Below are 22,259 nucleotides of genomic sequence, written 5' to 3' on the forward strand. Positions count from 1 at the left end.
ATAACCGGGCTTTTCTTATTACATGATTGAAATTAATGAGAAGAGAGAAAAAAGGGGAAAAAAGGAAGATGGTATGGAGCAGTGTTTTATAATGCATTTTGATCATAAGTTGAGGATGCATGACTGTCTTAACAAAGCCCAGCCCCTGAGAGGTAAAAGTTGTCTCAGTACTAAGAAATTCGGGCTGGTTTTGTCCATGTAAGTCCATCAGGACTAAACCCTGTTTCAAAATAAGTTTTGTGTAATACTCAAGTATAGGACGGGCCTTGTGTCTACACACGATGTGTTATTGCCCGAGTTCACTAGGGGTAAAGATCTCCTACAAGAGCAGCCCGCATCTTCTGAGGAAAGTATAAAGTCGTTACTGCAAATGTCTACTGTGTGGAAGAGGGAGCTTTGCAGCCATAGCAAAGCAGCTCTGGCATTCCTTCATTTCTTGCTATCTACACACAGAAATACAAAAATAATTGCTTTGAAAATAGGTAAATGCCAACAGCAGTTAGGTTGGATGTTAGGATCCCTTATTTGCTTTGTCACAGCTGGGAGTTAGTAAAGATTTTGCCAATTCTTTGCAGGGCTAGATTCATGAAAACGTGCATGAGAATGCAGCTGGCATCTCATGGTCTCCCTTGTAGCTTGGTCTACATATCATTTATAGTAACAGCTTAACAATACCAGTTTGAAATACATAGAGACATTGATATAGTAAAATTCCTGCATTAAGGGAAGTATTTCTCTCAGGGGAAGGCAAGCTACTCGCAGCAGCTCGCTGTAGGCATCTACCTTCAGTGTCTAACTGGGATTGCCCGGCTGCCTCCACTGACACAGAAGCATTCTGTGATCAGCTCAGGGCCCGGGGTATCAGCCTTTCCTCTCTGTTCATACAGGGGCTGCAGAAAATGTCATTACCTCCTTTTCGTACCAAGGTCCTGAAGATGATTCTTCAGAAACTCCTCTGTTAACTGCACTCCATTACCTCCCCTCTGAAACTCACCCACTATCATTTCCCCATCAGCTAAATAATTTTCTGTCTCAGAGTTCCCTTTTTAATTCTCAGGTCATCCAGTTTCACCAGGCATCTACATTTCCTGAGCAGGAGAACTAAGTATTTCCTTTATCTAGGACATAAAATTCAATTTAATCAAAGAAAGATATCAGTCAATCTGGCATAATCTACTGCAGTAAGCTGAAATCTAGCATTTTCTTTCAATTTCTCCTACCTCCATGTATCTGAATATTCTTCCATTCAAAAATTCTAGAGCTCTACATGCCCTTAAGGCTGCCCATTTTCCCTTACTTACCGCCCTTCTGCCTCCCTCCTTCTGCAGATGAATGCTGGAACCCAAAACTTCAATATTAACATGTTCAATCTTACCCACTTTCCATGTCATGCTGAAATATGAACATCAGCAGAAGGGCACCTGGGCCATGCAGGACAGTCTTGCTGAGCCCAGGTCTTGTTCTCTCTGTGAACGAATTGCAACACAAAAATTAGAAAAGCTTTCCTTAGGAGGAATCCAAAAGACCTCGTTCAAGAAGGATTCACAGAGGAGATCTCCAGGAAGGGAGGGCAAGCTTTGAACTCAATGTCCCCATATCCCAGCCACATGCTCTGATCACCTTCATGACAGAAGATTGCAACAAGTCAGCTGAAAGGTGTGCCTGCAGCCCAGCTCCAGCTGTGCTCCTGTTCCACAGCAAACACTGCACAGAAAGAGCTGCTGAACCACCTTGTGTCACTGGGGATCTGCAGCACTTCTTGTAGGGTAACCACCAGCTTAGTATGAAACAAGCTCTGAGGCCCATTGCTGGGTAGCTCTGTCTCCTCAAGCACTGCAAATGCAAGCATTAAGGTTATGAACTCCATCAAAGTACATAAAAATTAGATGTTGCAACATTCACGCCTAGTTCTTTAATTCCCTGAACCTTAAAAAGGAACACAAACAGAAACTTGGCTGCTATCCTCAGATATGTTTCCTATGCTGACTCGGCCAAGCTATCTCCTTAAGGCACCTTTACCTTGACTTTCTTTTTCCCAGCTTGACATTTTTTCAGGTTAAATTCCATATACCAGTGCAAACATTCTCTGCTTCCAAAAGCCTTCTTCCTCTTCACTCTCCCTCATGCCTCTTTCTTTGATGTCTTTGCTTCCTTGTGCTGTTTCTTCCAAGTGACAACTGTACAGTGCTAAGAGAGTTCAATATATAAGCATGTCACTCCCTTATCCACCTACCCTAAGTAACTGCTACATATTTATCACCTGGATTCAGTAATCAAGCCTGACATCAAGAAACTCAGTCCCATATCTCCCATCTTACTCAGTGGCGTCTCATAGGGCACTGAATCCTTGTACTCTTGAAATCTGCGGATGCTAAAATTAATCTTTTATTCCTCTTAACACATTTTTTCTTCTTTTATTTAATGAAGTAAAATAATTGGTGTCCAGTTTGATCTGCTTTTCTAGTAATGATAATCAGCTGTCTTAAGTGCTCCCTGAAGCTGATAGACAATTCTTCCTCTGTTACTTCCTTTTAAAAGTCTGGGATGCAGCCATGTCTCCTCTCAGTTTCTCTGGTACCTCTCCCATAGCCAGCTTAAGTTTCCTGGATTATTTCATTCCTTTGACATTTATTTTTTAGGATAAACCTGGGGTATAAACAACCCAATTTTTAAATAGTTCTCTATCTAGGTGGGTTCAGTCAATTGTTTGATTTCCTGGTAACCTTTAGAGTTAATGATTTTTTTTTTTCCTGTCCTTGGAAAATGTCTAGAAACTGTGACAGACTTCACATCTCTCTCTACTGAAGACAGAGGTACAAGTAATAATTCATTTTCCAGGCAATATTCCCCTTTTAGTCAAGGTAGCCATCCTGTTGCTCAGGAAGATGATGGCTGTATCCCCAGCTGCCCTGCAGCTTCCTACACAGCAAATTTATAAAAACTTTTATCATGTTCACATCTTTTCCCTTCTTTTTCTGTCTCAGCTTTTTGGATCATTTTCTTGCATTCTTTCACAATCAGCTCTTCTACCTGTTCCTGCAGCACTGACCCTGCTGATTTATAATTCTCATATTCTTCTCTCTTTATTGCTCATTTTGTTTCCCCAGTCAATCACAGTGGTTGTCCCTATTCCAAGTAGAACTATTCCTCAATGGTATACAGATTTCTTGATTTCCATGGACTATATCTTTGAGTATTTCCCCACTGCATCCTACCTCTTCACTGCCTTTTGCTGTTTTTTTAAGAAAACATATGCCCCTCTCAGTGTTCTGAGAAGTGTGGAGAACTCTGGGTGTTTTCTGAGAGTTCAAAGCTTTTGCACTTCTAATTTTGGGGATTCATATGTTCCTGATTTCAGAACTCATTAAGTTTGGCCTGTGTTTTCGTACCCTCCTCTCCTGGCTTTTTTGTATGATACATGGCATATCTGGGGAGATGCCAAGTGCCTCAATGCCAGCCCACAGCTTTAGCTGTATATTCATAGTCTTTGCTATACTTCCCATATAGCACAAATGCTTCCCAGAAATGAATGAACTTGCTTTCACACCACCCTGTGAGTAAAGAAAGTGCTATTACTTACATTATATGGAGAGGGAAACCAGGGCACAAAAGTTAAGATTCATATTTGTGAATGAACTCAAGTGCTTTACTCTAATTCAGTTGAAAATAAAAGTATTTTCTTAATTCTGTAAATTATTAGGTGTTTTTTGTTGTTGTTCTCAGAAGCCCAGCTGCTTTCCTCTGAGAAGCTTCCTATTTTTTAACACTTTCCAGCCCCTTTGTCCCACACACAAGTCCCGCCTCCGCCAACACCAATTTGTTCATTCCACCTGCCCACATAATTCGCTCTCATTTTCCCTTTTGCTTTTACACAGAAGCTTAACATAAATGTACTTAACCCAGCTAAAGCCCGGGCCAGTCTGCAGCCAGTATCGCTTCTGATAGCAAGGATTTGTACATCTTGCTTTGTTTTCCCACCAAGAGCATGCAGAACACGGGTATGACCCATTTGCTTTGGAGTGGTTTAAAGTATTTAATTCCTCAGTGGTGGGAATTTGCTTCCTACACAGATGCAAAAAACGAAGAGATGAACCTCTGGAATGCTCAGTCCCCAGAGGATGAGAAAGGCAGTCGCTGTGGTAAGGCCCAAGTCCCCAGGCCCCGGCTCCATTGCCAGCTGCTCCTGGAAGACCATAAGAACTGCTGACCCTCATACTTCCCCTGCTGAAGCCCCACAGGGCCATTTCTGCAAACCCAGATACAAAATGATGATGGGTTACAAAACCAATCTCCTCCACACCTCTCCACCTTTTCCCCAGCCTTTGCTCTCCTGCTCACTCCCTAAAGAGGTATGTTATCTCCACCAAAATGGCCTGAAGGAAAAGCCTACCCTGGCTGTGCCTGCAGGTGCGAAGGGTCAGGGCTGGCTATGCTGGCTGACCAAAACCCTGAAGTCAGGGTACTGCCTGTTCCTGGTGGCTTGTTCCTGGGGATTGGATCATGCTCCCTTTTAGTTAGTGGGGGTCAGTCAGCACAGTCAGTGGAGTCAAGATTTGCCTGACACGGAGATGTCCATCTGACTGGCTGATATACAGACTCTTCTGGCCACCAGATTGCTGCACATAGGACCAGCTTCCCATGCCAGGCCAGGGGAAGTCCACCCAGATTTCCCAGAATAGCAATACACCCCTTGGGCCACAGAATTTTACTTGCTGTGTCCCAGGTTATTGGCACAGTCAATGTGAGTCTCACCCACAGATGGACAGAAATGCAGTGGGGCTCAGGGGGAGGAATTCAGCAGGAGCCTGTGCACAGGACATGGGACAGACAGCAATGCTCTGTCAACAGACAGAGCTAGGCAGATAAATGGAAATTAATGAGGAGAGCAGCAGGAAGTGTCACAGCCCCTGCCTTCCTACATCACCAATTGATTGCAAATGACCCTGTTTTATCAGGCACTCAGTAATGGCACAGCAGTCTCAGCACCGGGCAGTTTATGGCACGAGCCAGTTTGCTGTTACAATAAGATGCTAATATTTTGAACAATCAGGTACTCACCACCATAAAATAAAGCTAAGCACTTTAGATCCTGCTTAACAAGCCTGCTAATGCAGTATTGAAATCAATGACACATTTGAACAGTAAGAACTGCCCTGAAGCTTTTTAAAGCCTGCTGTCCTTATTTTTCATTTTGTGAGCAGAATTATTCCTTCCAGGAGAGCACCTTCTGTTTGACAGGCTACAGGACAGAAAGCACAAAGACAAGGACAGAGATTGGTTGCTAACATGGGCCAGCAAGTAGCATCCAAGAAGTTACTTGATCTTGCCCTACCTCAGCTTCTGCAGGTTGCTGAGAGCCAGGTATAAACACAGAAATGGCCTTCTGTACTGCTCAAGTGCTTTGTGACTTGTGGATGGATGGAAATGCAATATTAAAGGTTACAGACAATTTTTCTTAAATGGGCTCCAGCGATTTTTGTTTACACAATGCAAACTTGATAAAACAATTTCAGATAAAACATATATCAAAAACATTTAAGCAAGAGCATCTGTCACAACCTAAAATATGGAATCTGTGAGAGACAAAGAAGAGAAAATGGGAACTGTATAATCACAGACAGGAAGGGACAACGGGGAAATAATGGCAAATCAAATATAGCAACTTTTTTCTCTTTCAAATGACACTTCTCATCAGCTAGCTTATGTCGAAGGAAAAAGAAAAAATCTCCTGTGATTTTTATCTATTAAATTTTGCTCCAAATACTTGCCACGCTCAGGAGCTGCGGCTGCGAGGAGGCCCAGCTCTGCCACTCTCAGCTAATAGGTTTGATTGTTCCCTCTGAAATTATACTCACAGATACTGACCTGCGAGTCAATCTGCCACTCAGCTCTGCAGAGCAAAGACGGGCCCCAGATAAGGCGGCGGGTGAGCGACATGTGCAGCCCGGCAGCCTGCGGCGGAGCTCGGCCACCCCAGTGGCGCCGCCGCTGCCTCTCCCCTTGCACCTCGCAGCACTGCTGGGGAGGTAAGTCATTGTGATCCACAAACTGCTGGTGTTTACTAGACAGTATTTATATTTTATGAATGTTAACAAGCAAGAAGCCCTGAACAACTGAGCAGTTACAAGCTCAAAAGGCTTTGTGAGATATTTTCTCTAAGGGCTCATTAATGTGGTCTTTTAATGGAGTGCTTGCATATCTGAATCTTTAACTGTAGCTATAAATAGAGTTTATAAGCACTTGACAGTGTGTGGCAAAGCTGTGTTAGCGGTGCTTGCCCTGCTTTTTTGCAAGTTCCATTTGCAAAAGATATTTAAGAGGTGGAATATAAATGTTTCCCAAAACGTAGAGTTGTATACATCCTAATAATGCTGCATACCCCATACCCACATGCTCCCTCATTTAACAGAGTATCACAGCACCTCAACAAAACAGCTAATATTCACATGCTATTGAAGGGAAAATTAGAGCATAAAGAGGTCAAGCTGCAACCCAAATGTCCTGCAGCAAGTTAGCAGGGGAGCAGGGGCAGGAACCAATGAGCTCCAATTACCTGCCCTAATGGTTAAACCCAGAGAGACAATTTCTGCCATTATTGTCACTGGTGCTGAAGTAGAGTCACCCCAGGCCTGCAAGCCACCGTCCCTGACTGATGTAGCGAACAGCAGGATTCACCCTTCTGTAGTGGCTTCCCTTGCCCTGAGAACACCCACACTGTGCTGATCATGTGGCTTTTTCTCCTCTCTTAATGATACACTTAGACTGACGGCACTTTCAGCTTATCAGCTTATGCAATCTTACATATAGTTCTGTCAGCCCTGGTGAAGAGCCAACAGAACTACCCGGTTTAATGCACTATACTGGAGTGTTGGTTTATGATGATACAATAAAAGCTGCTGGAGAATCACAGCTTTTAATAAATCACCACATAGTATTATCCATAAAATTGCCATTTCCATGCACTGCAGTGCTTGTAATAGCTCTCCTGTTTTGCCTGGCCACCTGGGGCTGTGCACATGTAACACACCAGCACCATGTACATGCTGCTGCCCCATGCAAAGCGGCAACCACAGGTCAAGCATGACAAATTCAAAGGGCTAGTTTCCAAAATGTCAGTGAGTTGAAGCATCCAGCACACCCTAAGGTATTCACAAGGTGTAAACAGACTTTTTTTACCTGTTTGGGGTTTTTTTAATACTTTTAAAATGTGGACTTTAAAAATATTTCCTTGTTGAAGTGGGCCCTGGAAGCCTTGACAGCCCCAGTAGATAAACAGGGGCACATCCACCTTCATCTGTCTTTCCTATCCAGTAGTTGCATTGGTTTACTTTACCAGTTATACAATGGAGACTGAAGTGCCGACGTGTCTAGAAAAGGAAACGTCACACAGGTCCTGAGGCCACACTGGGAGAAGCTTTCTTACTGGGTGCTTTGCTTCAGCACCCAGTTGTATGGTACACCTACTCGGACAGAATTACATGTATTTACAGAGCATGTGTTATCCTCTCAGGCTGACATCTACCAAGGGTCATTATTTGGATTTTCCACTAGCACTTCTGAATGCTTCCATTTTTGGTTCATCTCTGATGCAGCTGCAATTGACTTTTCCGCATGCATACATCCTGAATTTATTTTAACTCTGCTCAGTGTTTACAAGGTAAGTGAGGATGCTATTAGCTACCAGTCTGCATCTATGAATGATCAATTACTACGTTCTCAGTAGTTTTGTTCAACATGTGAGAGAATATGTCAGTTTCTAATGAGACTATCAGGAGCTGCATTGTTTGAGGGAGCCGGTTGTCAAATGATTACTTTTGTCTAGAATGGGAAAAAAGAAAATCAACCAGAATAATTTATAGCTTGAAAATGTGGATTTTTTTCTTTTTTTTGTGAGCCTGCTTTGGATGCTTTAACACCAGTAAACTACCGTAAACTGAAACACAATCAAATATTTAAGCAGTATTCTCTTTACTACGCAGGAATAAGTGTCTATTTGTCTTGTATCACAACTGTAAGCACTTAGTGTCTTTTCAGCACTGTGGTGTCTAACAGTACATACTCAGGATCAGGACCTGCTGGAGAAGCATGTGGGCAGCTCCCAACTACTGTTTGAGCAGATCTAGCAGCCACATCCTCCTATTACAGCAATGAAAGCATAGGAGTTTTTCCTCCTCCTCAGTGACCCATGTCCACCTACTACAGGGAATGTATTTTTCTCTGCTCTTTAGTTAATTTGCATTTCACTCCTTCTTTTACTTGTCCTTCCCCACCACCAGTCTTCCCTGCCTTGACCTTCCTTCCCTGCTACCTTTTGTTTCCCATACACTACAGGTCTTCTAGAATATTTACTCCTTTTCTCATTAGTTTTTTTCACTTTCCTCCTCTCACTCCATCAGCCCTATGATATTGAGCACTTCTTCCTATGCTCATGTTGCCTGCAAACCTTAATTTCTGAGGAGCTCAGCTCCATTTCTCCTGCTTGTAGAGGGCTCTGTCCCTTCCCAGAGGCATTTCTGAGCATGTGCCACTGTGCTGAGCTAAATACCACAGAGAGAAGAGGAGGAGACAGGCTGGGATCAGGTGACCAGATCTAAGGAAGCACTTGCTGGGAGAACAGTTTATTTCCGCTGCTTCTTGGTGGCCTGGGAGGGAGACCATTCATCAAGGCATAATTTGTTGAGACATTTTTGTGCAGCTGCAAGTCAGCTTGGATCCATCCCTTGAAACAACAGCTGTATATTTCTCTTTCAGCACTATGAAGTTGTCCACAGGAGAACTTTCCACCTGGAGCCCAAACAGACCATTAGATGGGGGGACAAAGCCCAGCATACAGGGTTTATGCACCAACCACCTTTCCAGCAGAACACACTGCTGCTTCTCTGGCATCCAAAATGCTGCTGTAATTATTCACTCAGTCAGCAGCAGTAGGTCACCATTGGGCTCAAGGAGAATATGATCAAAATTCAAACAAACATAGGACTGAGCTAAAAAAAAAAATTAAAAAAAGAATGTAACCAGCAAGGAAGGCTGATTTTGCTTTCCTGTACATAGCTATAAATCAGGGTGAATGAGGCAGTGGAGAACACAAAACAGGATGGGTAAGAGAAGACGACTCTGCCTTTTGACCTTAACAGGTAGGTTTCATTTTTCTGGAAGAAAAGCCAGAGACAAAAATCTCAGAATACAACCTGGGACTCAGTCTCTGGTTATTAGGGGAAATATTATGGCAGGGCTTGCCCCGTAGGCTGAGCTCTCATTAGATAGACACAGGATGTCCACATCCAAACAGGATTATCTCTCCAGCACATCCCACCCTGCCTCACACTCTCAGCTCAGCAAGCAAAGCCTGCAAGTGGTCATATTTGGGTACCTGTATGAGATTTAAAAATTGGGGTTTGACCTATTAATCTTGTTCAGGAGAGTCTATTCTTCCAGCTGGGACTGGAGGGAAAACTGTCTCTGTACTCAGGAAATTTTGGCAGAAGCAATTGTGCCAGTTGGGAAGGTACTGACACAAATTGGCTCTTGCAGAAACAGGGGCTGCTGAGGTGGCTCCTACCATCTCCCTACCTCCCTCACATCCTTCCCTTCACTGATAGGGGTATCACAAATGCAAGGTTACAGTCAGTCTTACAGAAGAGTTATTTTCAGCTTGCTTCAACCTTCATTTATCTGTTGGCTTGTTTGTTTGGGTTTTTTCCCATTTTTACTATTTGTATTGGGTTTTATAGGGGAAAATGAGTAAAGCATAAACATACAGTTTAATTTTTCCCTGTTAAATTCAAGTTTCAAGGCTATTGCCTGTTTCAGTACAAGCAGCTGCTGACACAAAGTTTGGTTGCCTTTTCCCTCCAATTGAATTTCTTTCACAAATTCTACATTTACCTGTGGTACTAACCAGAGTACCACACACCAAAGCTCTCAGCCCCTTCCTGTTGGAAAGGGAGCACAGCCCTCACTTCCTTCCTCCCCTCTCCCTCCCAGGGGTGCAGACCTGGCCCCACTCCCTTCCCATCTGCCTTTGGGCATCAGCCACTGCTGGTTATTTTCCTCCCTCTCTCAAGCATGGCATCAAGTGGGCAGCACGTGCTGCAGGCAAAGTGGGTTTTTCCAAGCCTGTGTTGGGAAGGTCCCAAAAGCAGCCCTTGGCACCACAGAAGGCTGGGTACTGCATGCAGCAGGAAAGCCAGACAGCTGCAAAGCCCGGAGTGCAAACCCTCTATATGTGCACTTACAGTATTGGATTTATTGCACTTTTATTGGGCATTTACTGAAATAAGTGAAGAGGTGTAAAGTTCATAATAAAAAAGAAATTCCTTTCATAGAAATTTCATGATTCTTATTATTGTCTGATAGTAGCAGTTTTGTGTAAGCTCTTAAAGAAATAGGTAAGAATCACAGATTTTAACCTCAGCCAGTGCTTAAAGAAGGGTGCACACTACTTTTTTATCAAATCACAACATCATGTAAGAGACAGAGCTCCCCAGCTCCCTGACATTTTCTGTAGAAAGTAATTTAAATAGAAAACTGCAGGTTAGGATCTAATGAGTAAAACAGATTAAAATTGCACAAACCAGAGGAACATGAAGAAGACAACTGAAAAGACCCCACAGCTACAACATGGAAATATGGTTACATGCAAATATGGTGCTTCTAAAGCACTGCTTGGGGTAGAAGAAAATCTGTACTGGAGAAAACCCCCACACAACCAACTCTAAAGCAACAACATAAGTTTAAGGTAAGCGCAGGAACCAGCTCCTGCTCTTCTTTTTCTATGGATAGTCCCTTTGACTTTATTAAGGCCAATCTGAAGGCTAAAATGGGCAATATTTAGCAGCAATTGTGGCTCTGTGCAGCTACAGCCTGTTCTGTCCGTGCTGAACTGAAACCAGAGCAGTCACACAGCCCTGCTTCCCCATTTCACTCTCATTGAGACTGAGGCAAGGAGGAGGTCTGGCACCAGAATGGCATCAGCAGTTGTTAGAGCAAGTGACTGGGTTTCACCCTCTGCTCCAGCACACATTTTCTGTGTGACTGCAGTTTGCTCAGCTAAAAGCAGAAACAGCAGCACTTTGGACTGCACGGCAGCACTTTGGGTTTCAGCTGGCTGACCCGGGGGAGACAGCAATCCCCAGGAAGAGGGCTTGTGGTGGCCTTCCCTGCCCACCATAAAGTTCCTCCACATCCACTGAGGAATAGCAAGAGAGAGGCCCTTTGCTGAGCATTAGAAGTGAACAGTCACAGCTCTTTCCTGGTCTCCCTGTATTTGCAGCACATCCATCATTCCTGTCCTTGCCTGGAGCAAAGCTAGTGCAAAGAACCAGCACAGGCATCTCCCTTGTAAAAAATATCACTGTGTTCAACCCCGTGCCCTGCTGCTGCTTCATCCTCCTCCTCCCAACCACCAAGCCCAGCTGATGCCAATTACCAGCTGCTTTTCTCGGCTGTAGCAACCATCTGTTGTGGCAGGAAGGAAGCAGATGTGTGGAGACTTTGGCAGCTCAGTGCACACTGGGCACAGTGAGCATCTGTTTTTGCCAGGAGCAGGCTGGTAGGTGCTGCAGGGCTGGGCTTGGCAGGTGCCCGACCACCACCAGGGCTGCGCACAGCTGGGTGAGGTGGCCACTAAACGCATCCATGGGCACTGGGAAAGGTCCTTTCACTGACCTCCTTGGAGGCCACAGCTTTGAGGGCATCTCGCATCCTTGGTTTATAAGGCCAGCTCCAAGGTGGGACAGCACACAGCTTGTTTCACCCTACTCTCAGCCAGGTTTGTAGACATTTCTGCATGCCAGTGAGAGCATCTGCCCTTCAAGGTCTATTTTGGAATGTTTATGAGGGAAGAGTAGCTTCCCCAAGCCTTCAGGATGGCAGGTGCACGTGTCTGCATGGACCAGGCAGCCCAGGAGGGCCATGGTCAGTGCCATGGTTTCACAGGAGGGAGAGGGAAACAATTGCCACGAAATGTCTCAGGCAAAGCAAATGAAATTGCTTTATATAGTAAAAAAAAAAATTAAATTTTCATGAGAAACTTGAAACTCAAATTGGAAATTAAAAATTGCTGTTTGTACAACTGCCTTCTATTGATCAAATTATAAAAAACAGCCCTGAGTGAGGGCTGTGGAGAAACCAATCACACACTCAACACACTATCCATCTCCATTCCCCAAACTTAATTATAGCAATATGGGAGACATGCAAATACTGTGCAATTCTGCACAATAGTATTAAAGAGCTGAAAACATTTGTGGGTATGAAGGGAAGCTGTTTAGCAGAGCAATGCAACTATCTTCTCAAGAAGCCAAAAAATGCTCAATGAGTAAAAGGTTTTAAAAAACCCCACTGAAAACAGAGGAATATTATATTTCTTTCTTTAAAGAGAAAAAATCCACCACTATAATATGTATGGAAAAACACTGCAGTTTGCAACTGCCCATTTTTCCTACCTCATGTGGTACCAAAATTGTCTGATAATTAAAAGCTGCTATAACACAAACCACAAAAATCAATCCTGCACTATGTCAGTGGCAAAATTATTGATAAAAAACAGCCTTATCAAGTTAGTTTAGGCCCTGTTATTTTCATTACTGGATTTAAGTAAAAGAATCCATCCCTTAAAGAAGGCCAAAGCACTGTTACGCAGATTTATATATATATATATACACACACACACAGAGAACTTAAAAGCAAATGGTCAGAACTTACTAACTTAAATTTCTTTCCTGTGAAGAGGATTTATTTTTTTCCTTCTGCTGATAAAGACTAAAACCCTTATTAATGAGGCCGCAGTGGTAGTTACACTGCTGCCACTGCACTGTGAGAGATGTACACTTTTTTTTTCCCAAGGAGGGTTTAACTGCTTTGTAGATCCATAACAATATTTCACAGAGAAAGCTTTATTCAGTTGGAGCTCTTAAACCTCCTTTGTGAAATGTTGTGGTATTTTGTGAGATACGTGGCCTTTGCTATGCACGTGATGCTGGTAGGTTTCTAGGCATGCAAGTTCAAGAGCTTTATTTTTCAGATACTTTTTCAATCAATTAAGCTCATTGGTAAGACCACATGCACTTCAGAAAGGCAGGAAAAGAAAAATAACCACTAACTCTTCCTTCTGCAGAAGCAGCTGGATTTGCTGCTGTTTGTGCAGAGCAGCTCGGACGCTGGCTTTGGCTGCCTGCAGGTTCACAGCACTGGAATGTTTCTGGTGGGCTTTTCCTCCTTCATTAGGAACATTCTTGTGATGCGGGGGATTCCTATCAAAATTATCATCACCCTCACAACGCCAGTCATTCCCCAGCCTTTGAATACAGACAGCTGCCAAGCTACAGAAAACATAGCTGTGCCTCTACAGAATTCCTCACAGAGGGTTTTTTTTCCCCCCTTAATGTTACATTTTAACGTGCTTATAACACCCAGCCCCTATGGGGGAGTGAACAAAAGGCCTTTTAAAGGCAATCTTTCAGAATGCTCCAATTGTGCCCTTAATTGCATGTAAGTACATGTGGGCTCAGCTCTATGCAGACATAGTTTTAGCTGTAGGTTGATTTGAAGCAAGCCACACATTTCATTGCAAAGCAATGCATAAAAGCACACACAAGAAAAGAAAGCTTTAATTTAGTCACATTACTACTGTAAGTAATAATACATAGCAAGCAATAATCAGATGCAAGAAGTTTAGAGCAGATGTTCCCTTTACTTTGATTCTTGAGGCAGTGCAGTAGCAATTTCTTCCTTTGTAACAGACATAGATGATTCAGTATTAGCAAAAAAAGCGTCAGGCATGGAGTTCTTCCAGTAAATAGCTGAGGAATAAGTCACACTGTGAAATGTGGGGCTGAATGAAGGCATCCAGGTATCTCCCCTCCCTGTACTAAGAGCATTTTGAGGGAGATTACTAATCTTTGGGTTTAGAGTAGTGGTTTAAGTACTATTTCTGCTAGATTCTATTCTTCCCCCTACCCCTGGAACGATTTAGTTGCTTTCCAAAGAGGTGGAGCATTGCAGACCACCCACCTCAGAGTCCCTCGCTCAGCATGTGATGGGGAACAGGCTTTCTCCAGCTTGGGAAAACACCACCAACAGCCCATGCAGGAAAAGAGGCTCAGCGGGTTGTGCTACTGGCTAGGAGGAGCCAGGCTCAGCACCATGATGCCTGGTGATATCCTGGCTCTGATGGTGACACCATCCCATCCAGCAAGGCAGGATGTTGCCATGAGTACACTGGGGCAGAGAGGGCAGCACCTAGAGGAGAAGACACCTGTTGAACACATGCTGCCTTCCCAGCAACATCAGCAGCTCCAAGCAGGCCTTGGAAGTCACATAGGAATTGAGGGGAGAAGTCCCAGGCTGCCTCATATCACAGCAGTGGGGCAACTGTCTGGCCCTCCTCAGGAGCAGAGCCTAGAAGGGCTCTGCCAAAGAAAACCCAGAAAACTCCCAGCCACAGAAAGAGCCCAGGTTGTAGCAAATGGTAGCCCAGAGAGGCAGGGGGTTGGGATGTGCAGCTGCAGGGGCCCAAAAAGCTCAACAAATGCAGCCACTAAGTGCTCACAATGAGAGCAAAAGGTGAGAAGCCAAGAGCTTCCCACCATTTGCTCTCATTCCTGTCACCCACCTGCAGCAGAGCTAATGTTTTCCACCCCAGAGTTGCTCCCTGGGCAGTAGCTGAGGCAAAACATCTCTGGAATAAGTCCTCCTCCATTCTCTTCCTCCATAATGCAGTGTATTGGGAGAAAGAGATGCAAGTTCCCCAAAACTCACATTTTCCAAAACATAAACTGTCAAGGAAAAGCCTTTGCCGGAATAGCTGCTGACTCCTGGTCTTTTCTCATCAGCTTCCCCCCTACCCACCCAGCTCCCTGAGCATCTCTTCCAGCTCGGCACAGCACCGCAGGGACCCAGGAGAAGCGGGAAGCAAAAACACATGAAAATGAAGTAATGAGACTAATGCACAAGATGGAGATGGCCAGAGGCAGGGATATCATTCCCTGCTTCTAGGGCTAGAGTTAGGTAAGCCAAGCTGCTTTTCAGTAATTGCTCCTTAGGGAAGGGCTTAGGAGTTACACCCAGAAAACAGAAACTGAAATTTGATACAAAAACTGGATGGACCACACATTTAAAGCCAGGTCCCCTGATTAACTCGATAATATGCAACCTGAGGTAGATGCTTTATATCAGACATTAATTTTCCCTGCCTATACCCAGTGTGCTTCATCATCCTGCACTGCTATAGATGTTGTTGACAGGCTGTGCTTGTGATGTGGAGACCTCCTTGAGATTTCTGATGCGTTTTGAGGAGTTTGTGTACAGGGTTTCTTTGATCACTATGCCCATATCAGAGTGCAATGTGATTTCATGCAAGGCCAGAACGACTCTGTGGCAGTCACAGAGCTGCAGTGGCTGCAATGCTTTTTGCAGAGGAGTATGCTACCAAAAGCATCCATGCACTTACCTGCAGTCACATGAAGTATGGCAGTCTAAATTAATTTCTACCAAGTTGTGCATCATATGGCTACAGAAGCAGAAGAGGTGCAGGTCCACAAGCAACATGTTCCCACTGCTGCAGAGCAAGCTACAACAGCAGGCTGGTATGTAGCTGATCCCATTCTGCCCTCCAACAGCCTTAACCTTTGATTTTATTTTTTTTTCCAAATGAATTGTGCTGATGCAGATAAACACAGGAAGTTTGGATTGCTGAGACCATTTAATAAATTAAGGGTATGTCATACTCTTTTCTTAAGACAGCAATACAAGATCTAAAACATGGTGCTCTGTTTACGTGCGCCCTTTCTTCCTATTACCTCCATGCATTAACCCACCTTCACCAAGGCAGAGTAAGGAGGCTGGGATTTAACTTCTTTCAGTATTTGAAAAACACTAGGATTACTTCCCATTTCATCCCCTCTCACCCCACACCCCCAGCAGCTAGGGTCAGCAGACCATAGCAAATACAGAGGGCTCCTGTGCATGGGCACCCAGAGCAGCAGCAGAGAGGGCACAGTCCCAAAAATGCCCCTGGCCACAGCCTTGCCAACACGGCTGTGCCCTGAGCTTTCTCTTCCATGAGGGTTTCCATTCTTCTGTAGCTTAAGGCTTTTGCTTTATGTGAGGGGGCTCTGTTGGCCAAAAAAAAAAAAAAAAAAAAATCTGAGCAGCCCTCTTCTTTCCCCTTGAGGAAGGGCACTCAGGGCAAGTGCCACAGCAGGGTGATCAAGATTAGGTGCTTCTGCTGCTAATGGGGAAGCCCAGAGAGGCGAGCAGTGTCACCCACTCCAGGCACGCTGACCCTGTCCTGCTGCACACAGCCCACACCAAGAGCACAAGGGGTTATGAGCCAGGGGTTTGCAAGTGCTGCTCAACTCCTGAGTGACATTGGTAAAAAAAATTTCTTGATTTGCAGCATCACAAACGGGACATGAAGCACAAAGCTGACTGCCTGCTCTGCAAGAAACATACTTTTTCCTGCCTGAGGCTGCAGTTTGCTGTCTCTGCTCAAGCAGGCTTCCACCCACCTCTCCAGAAGCCACCACACACTGTCCAAGGAGGGGAGAGCTCTCAGCAAGGAGCCCCACAGACATACCCAGGCTGGATTCGCTAGGCAAGAACAAGAACAGCTAAGATATGCCCCACCACACACATTCCCCTTCCCTCCCCTCACATGCCGGAAGGATTATGGGGCCAGTGCAGGGAACTTCTTGTCCTGCCAGGGCATAAACCTTCCTCTCCCGGTCTCCAGGAGGCACAAAGCAGCTCTGAGAGGTTGCAAGCAGACAGGCTTTATATAGAGTTGCCACAAACATCACTGCTTTTATTTAAGGCAGAAAACACAGGATGTTACAGATGAGTGGAAAAATGTGACGTGCCCCATTGCCTGCAGAGCCCCTCAGACTGGAGAGTGCTTTTCTGGAAGTCAGAGGGTCTCCAGACAGGATTAGGAAAGCACATAGTGTCTGCTCTAACTTTTTATTTTTGCCCTGCTTGGCTGCAGCTACACCTCCCTGCACTCCACACACAAACACCCTCCCAGCTAGGGTCCCATACCTTCCCTCCCACTTACAACTTCCCATAGCCCTTTTGTATTTGACTCCTGGGAGACTCTTTTCAAACTTTTTTGGCAGCTCCATCTCTTTGAAACACTGGAAAGCTACCAGTGAGAAGCCTGGCTCCGGCTCCCTGCCACCAGTGCTGGCAGCAGCTTGCTCTGTCCTCTGCCAGGCTCTGCCCCTCTGCAGGAGCCCACAGGCAGCCCCAGCCCAAGCTAGGCAGGAGCCACAGCCACCCCTGCCCCTGCCCCCCTTCACATGGGCAACTCAGAGCATTCAGTGGATCAATAACTTGCACAGTGACTGCTCTGTAGCACCTGACAGCATTCACAAAGTTCCAGAGTTCCCTAAACTCTGACACCTGTTACAGAGTTCCCTTATACAGATTTGGGGAGGAATCATCAAAAATATTTTATTTTATGCTTGTTTTCATGATCACACATGACACAAGGCAGCCACAAGTACATTTTCTCCCCCTAACGTTACCACATGCTTTTTATTCTTCAAGCTAAACAGTTGCCAGCCAACCTAACATGTTTATTGAGATAAACTGGAGATATTTAAAACATGTAGTTTCAGAAAACCAGCACTTAAACTTAACTTCCACACATTTGCTCACTGATGCTCCTTACCTTACCATCACTAAGGAGAAAGCAGCAAAAGACCCCAGAGTAAGACACAAACCACATCACTTCTGTAAAGCCAAATTAGCCTTAATAGTGCTACTTAATTTATACCCCTTGAAACACCTGGCCCAGGGTACCTTTTAATTGATTACAATTAAAAAGTGTTGATTGGCTTTCCCCTAGCATCAGTGACCATGATCTGGTCAAAAGAGAGGCAGTTACTATTTTTTAACCATAATTCTGTTTTTTTTCAGCATAGTAAGACATCTAAGCAGTATATTGAATGACATAGTATTACTTGTATGCTTAAGCACCTGAGTCCTTGATCTTGTGCTTTATAAAGTGCTCTGAGCAGTGCTGTAATTGCCTATAAATATGCTGCTGATCATGCTTAAAGAGACATTGTCAAGGTTGGAAGGCCTACAGTCTGACTTAGCAAAATGACATCTTAAAGTAGTTTAATTTTCAGTGTTCCTAAATTACCAACCTGTGGGTTTTATCATGCTTCTTTTTATCAGTCCAGCTCTGAGAAATAATAAGGTTATGGGAGAATGTTCACTTTTAAATCAATGGACCAGGCATAGGAATAGTATGATGGAGGCTAATGTTCCCATCCTGACCATGCAAATAAAAGCACTTTTCTATAAAACTTATTTTTCCTGATGTGAATATGTATGACCTCTATTGCCCTTATGGTTTGCCATAAGGTCACCCCTTGTTGAACCAATGTATTGTGAAAGAAATCTTCAAGAAAGAGCACAAGTCTGAGGCCATCAGGCCTGGCCAAGTCTGCAGCTTCACAAGGTACCCATTTTCCATGGTGTGTCTTTGTCAGTCAGCAGTCTTGTCCTAGGTGAGCTGAAGGGGAAGGGATGCAAAAGAGGGTGTTGGGGAACAGAATTAAAAAGGCTGGTGAGGCACCTGAAACTTCTCATCCTCAGCAGAGCTGTTGGGAATGCAGAGGAGTGATGGGATGGGGAAAATGCAGGGCTGAGAAGCCTTTCCCTCACTGTCCCTTCTGTGAGCAGCTCTGTGGCTGGAGCCCAGCGTCAGGGGAACTGAAGCCAGCTATTGAGGAGCTTTTTGATCTCAGGCAAAGAGCAGTACTGGACTTCTCTTAAGGAAAGAATACAAATAGCTGAGGAGTGAAAGGTGGCCTGGGAATTCTCCTTTTATGAAGGGCTTGGTTTGTTTCTGAGCTGAATAACTCAGCTCCCTCTGAGCTGCAGTCTTCCAGCACAGTCTGTACTCATGGGAAACCTGCAATGCCACAGTTACCAAATCCATAGATGTCAGCAAATGAAAAAGTATGGCTCATTGGTGCCAGGGACAATGCAAGGCAAATGGGGAGAAGCTGTAAGTGAAGGCTGTGTGGATAGTGACAGGGTGGCTGTGTAGAAAGGCATTTTTGGAGAAGAAGACGTGGCCTATGCCCCCCTGCAGTATCCTGCTAAGCTCTGTGCTGCCAGGTTTGAAGACAAAGCTCTTGAGATTACAAAAGCATGAGCCTAGAGCCAGACTTCACCTCCCTTTCTGCCTGGGAAGTGAAAGATTTGTAGATACCCTAGAGATGAGGCAGAGTTTTGTACATGTTTATCCATCACAGTGTATGTTGGACAGAGGACAGACCTTGTCTAAACTGCAGGGACTTGAGGGTAGCCCTGGAAAAACTGTAAAACAAAACTCAGGAAGAACCAAAAAAACAAACAGAAAAGAAAGGCCTATGGAGCCTGGGAAAGAAGCACACCTCCAGCAGCCATGCCTAAACCAGGGGCTGATGAGGGCTCGTGGCTGGTGGCATCACTTGAAGGTGCAGCTCCTCAAAGAGGTGGGAAGAGTAAAAATCTTCACTTTTTTCCATTTACAGGAATGAGAAGAAAGTAAAAGGAAATCCTCAGGCTGAAGATGCCACAGAACAGGAAAAGGCAAGTTCTAATGTCAATCTAATGACAGATATGACTCAAAGTTTCAGCAGGTGGGAAGGTGCTTCCCACACTTCCAGCAGGCTTCCCAGAGAGCAGGGCTGTGTCTCTCACTCGGGCAAGACTTTTAAGGTGTGAATATGGATATGGATAAGCACTTGGAAAAAGTCTCATGTGTCTAACATCAAAGAGTGCATTTCAGGCTCTTAACAGTTACAGTGAAATGCTTGAAAGTGCAACTTGCATACATTTGAAGAGCTCCAGAAACCAGAATAAAAGCCAGATGAGCCCAAAGTCTTTTAAAGTACTTTTTAAAATGTCATGTTTTTAGGCAAAGTTCATATCTCTGGTTTGTTTTGAGCTGACTCAATAATTTTAAATGGTTGTCCTTGAGAATCGTCAGATTGCTTTTTTTTTTTTTTTTTTTTGGTAGGTTTATTCCATAGAAACGCTTAAAAAGCAATAAAGTCAATCTCAATAGCTTTGCTTAAATCCATGTTTGTATCAGTTCTGTGTTATGGGTACACAGGGAGAAACTAACTGAGTAGGAAATTGTAAGGGATTCCTACAACAATAGCTGCATTGTTTGCACACATGCACACCATAATAATAACAATAGAAAAGCAATAGCAACCTTGCAGTTACAAAAATACCAAGTGCCCTTTAAAAATGTATGTGTACATTCTGTGTTTACCTAGTGTCACTAGGAACCAACACTTTATGTATGCTGTATCTTCCATCTGATTTATTCAGGTTTTTTTCTGGGCTTCTTTTCTTCATAACTGTGTTTGTGCCTTATGTTCACCAAGAGAAACCCAAATTCCATGAGTAAACACCTGGAAGCTGAGGACAGGAGTGTGTAAGAAACCTTGATTAATTTAATGACAGTGCTTTATAATGGAAAATATAATTTTTCCTTCTGCAATTGGTATATACATTCAACAGTTTTATTGTATGTCAGTGCACATTATTCAGCACAGCTGCTAGAGAGGCATTGCTGAACTGGTGTTTCTCTTCCATGACAAACACCTATTAAGCAGTCAGCATAAACTCTTCTTGTTACAGCCTCTGACATCACCCTCAGGGCAAGCGGACACAGAACAGCAATTGCTGAATCGTGTATGAAAATTATAGTTTTATTGTCTACACAAGTGAAGGTTTAACTCAGATTCCTGTTCAAGTCAGCTCTGTTATAAAGGAGTGATTCTTTCAGGGAACAAACAAGCACAGTACACCATTGTAATCAAAGGAACAGACACTATTTATGTATTGGAAAGCCTTGTTCACAATAGTGCTAACACTCCAATGCCCCAGAAGCCACTATTTTAGCAGCTGTAGAGAAAATAAAGCATGACTAACAAGATGCCATACAGAGTCAGATACAGTTTTTTTAGAGCACAGGTGGAATCATCCCATTTAATATAATTCAGTTTAAATGCACGACCAATAAGTGGGGATCATGTATTTAATGTTTATATAAGCATGTTCTCCACCGTAGCGTTCAAAGAGTTCCAGTGTCTCTTGAATGAGAACTCCAACATTTTCACGCTTCTGCTGGCTGTATTCTATCCCATCACCTAAATTAACTGGTTAATAAAACAAAAAAAAAAAAAAAAAAAAAAAAGAGAAAAAGAAAAGAATTATATTGAATTTTGTCTTACACTTCAAAATAATGACATAGGAAATTGCAATTACTGGTCAATTACTGTGCCTCTATTAGAAACTTTTCTGTGACATGAAACAGAGCTGAATTTGAAAACAGGATGGGTTTGGTATCTCTATAAGGCTTTGCTCAGGCTCCAGCTTCAAATGCTTTCAAAATGTACGTATGCATTACTTCAGTACTTAAGCAAAAATCCTAATGAAACTAAACCACATTCTTTTATAAGATGAATGTGGATTCTCACTTTCACAGTTCACCTCTAAAACCATTACTACTTTATTTTTAACACTGCTTACTTAAGACAAAATTCTATTGCCAGATGCATAAGCACTTGTCTAAAAAATGACTTATTCTAGACTTGTTATGGTTTGAAATCTTAATTAGGTATTAGTTTGGGGTGCTCCACATTAGTCATCATATTAACACATTTTTGTTGTTCCTGATAGAGGGAACTTAGCTATAAGAGATTTTTGGTGTATATCATGGTGCTCATTCAATTTCAGCTTCCTGAAAAATGTGCAAAATTAAGTCAATGTCAAAAGGACAAATTATTGCAGCCCCCAGGTGCAGTAACATTTACTGCTGTTTTCTCTGACATGGACTAGCAAGGATGACACACGCTCATACACACAGACCATAATTCTTTAAAAATCAGTATGAATACCGTGACACCAAAATAAAATCAATAAGAAATAACTTCACCTACAAAGTTGCTGAGAGATTTAAAGGTAGAAAATATATTTCATTTGGTTTTAAAACAATATTCTGAAAAGTATCAGAAAAAGTATCTGTATATATATTCCAAGATGTGTGAAAACTAATTTGGAAGGGGCAAAATGTACTCAGATCCTGTTTGGTGTAGTGGGGGAGGTGGGGCAGCTGTCACACTGCTGTAGGGTAGTCCACATGCAAGCAGCCAGTGGCCTCACTCTGGGCAGTGGTGACAATGTGCCCATGTTAACATCTCAAACACTCAGTGGCAGAGAAAGAGCCACTTTCTTTCAGC

General features: G+C 43.6%; 1 protein-coding gene and 1 long non-coding RNA gene across 3 annotated transcripts in view; both read right to left on the reverse strand.

Moving 5' to 3' along the window:
• The window catches only part of LOC116441013, a 31,138-nt gene extending 14,430 nt beyond the window's left edge, over nt 1-16,708 (reverse strand). The window contains exons 1-2 of one of the 2 annotated variants that reach the window (XR_004238841.1): nt 16,512-16,708; nt 1,376-1,466 (exon numbers count right to left, since the gene is read on the reverse strand). This is a non-coding gene — a long non-coding RNA (uncharacterized LOC116441013). Of the gene's footprint in view, nt 1-1,375; nt 1,467-1,620; nt 1,824-16,511 lie in introns of those variants that run through there. The other variant, XR_004238840.1, reaches the window with a different exon arrangement.
• Nucleotides 16,709-17,428: 720 nt separating this feature from the next.
• PACRG (parkin coregulated) overlaps nt 17,429-22,259 on the reverse strand; it is a 230,931-nt gene continuing 226,100 nt past the window's right edge. The window contains exon 9 of the mRNA XM_032102476.1: nt 17,429-21,176. Within this exon, the coding sequence (XP_031958367.1) occupies nt 21,022-21,176 (155 nt within the window). The 3' untranslated portion in view covers nt 17,429-21,021. The remainder of the gene's footprint in view (nt 21,177-22,259) is intronic.

Source organism: Corvus moneduloides, chromosome 3, assembly GCF_009650955.1.
Source record: "Corvus moneduloides isolate bCorMon1 chromosome 3, bCorMon1.pri, whole genome shotgun sequence".
NCBI classification, from domain to species: Eukaryota; Metazoa; Chordata; class Aves; order Passeriformes; family Corvidae; genus Corvus; species Corvus moneduloides.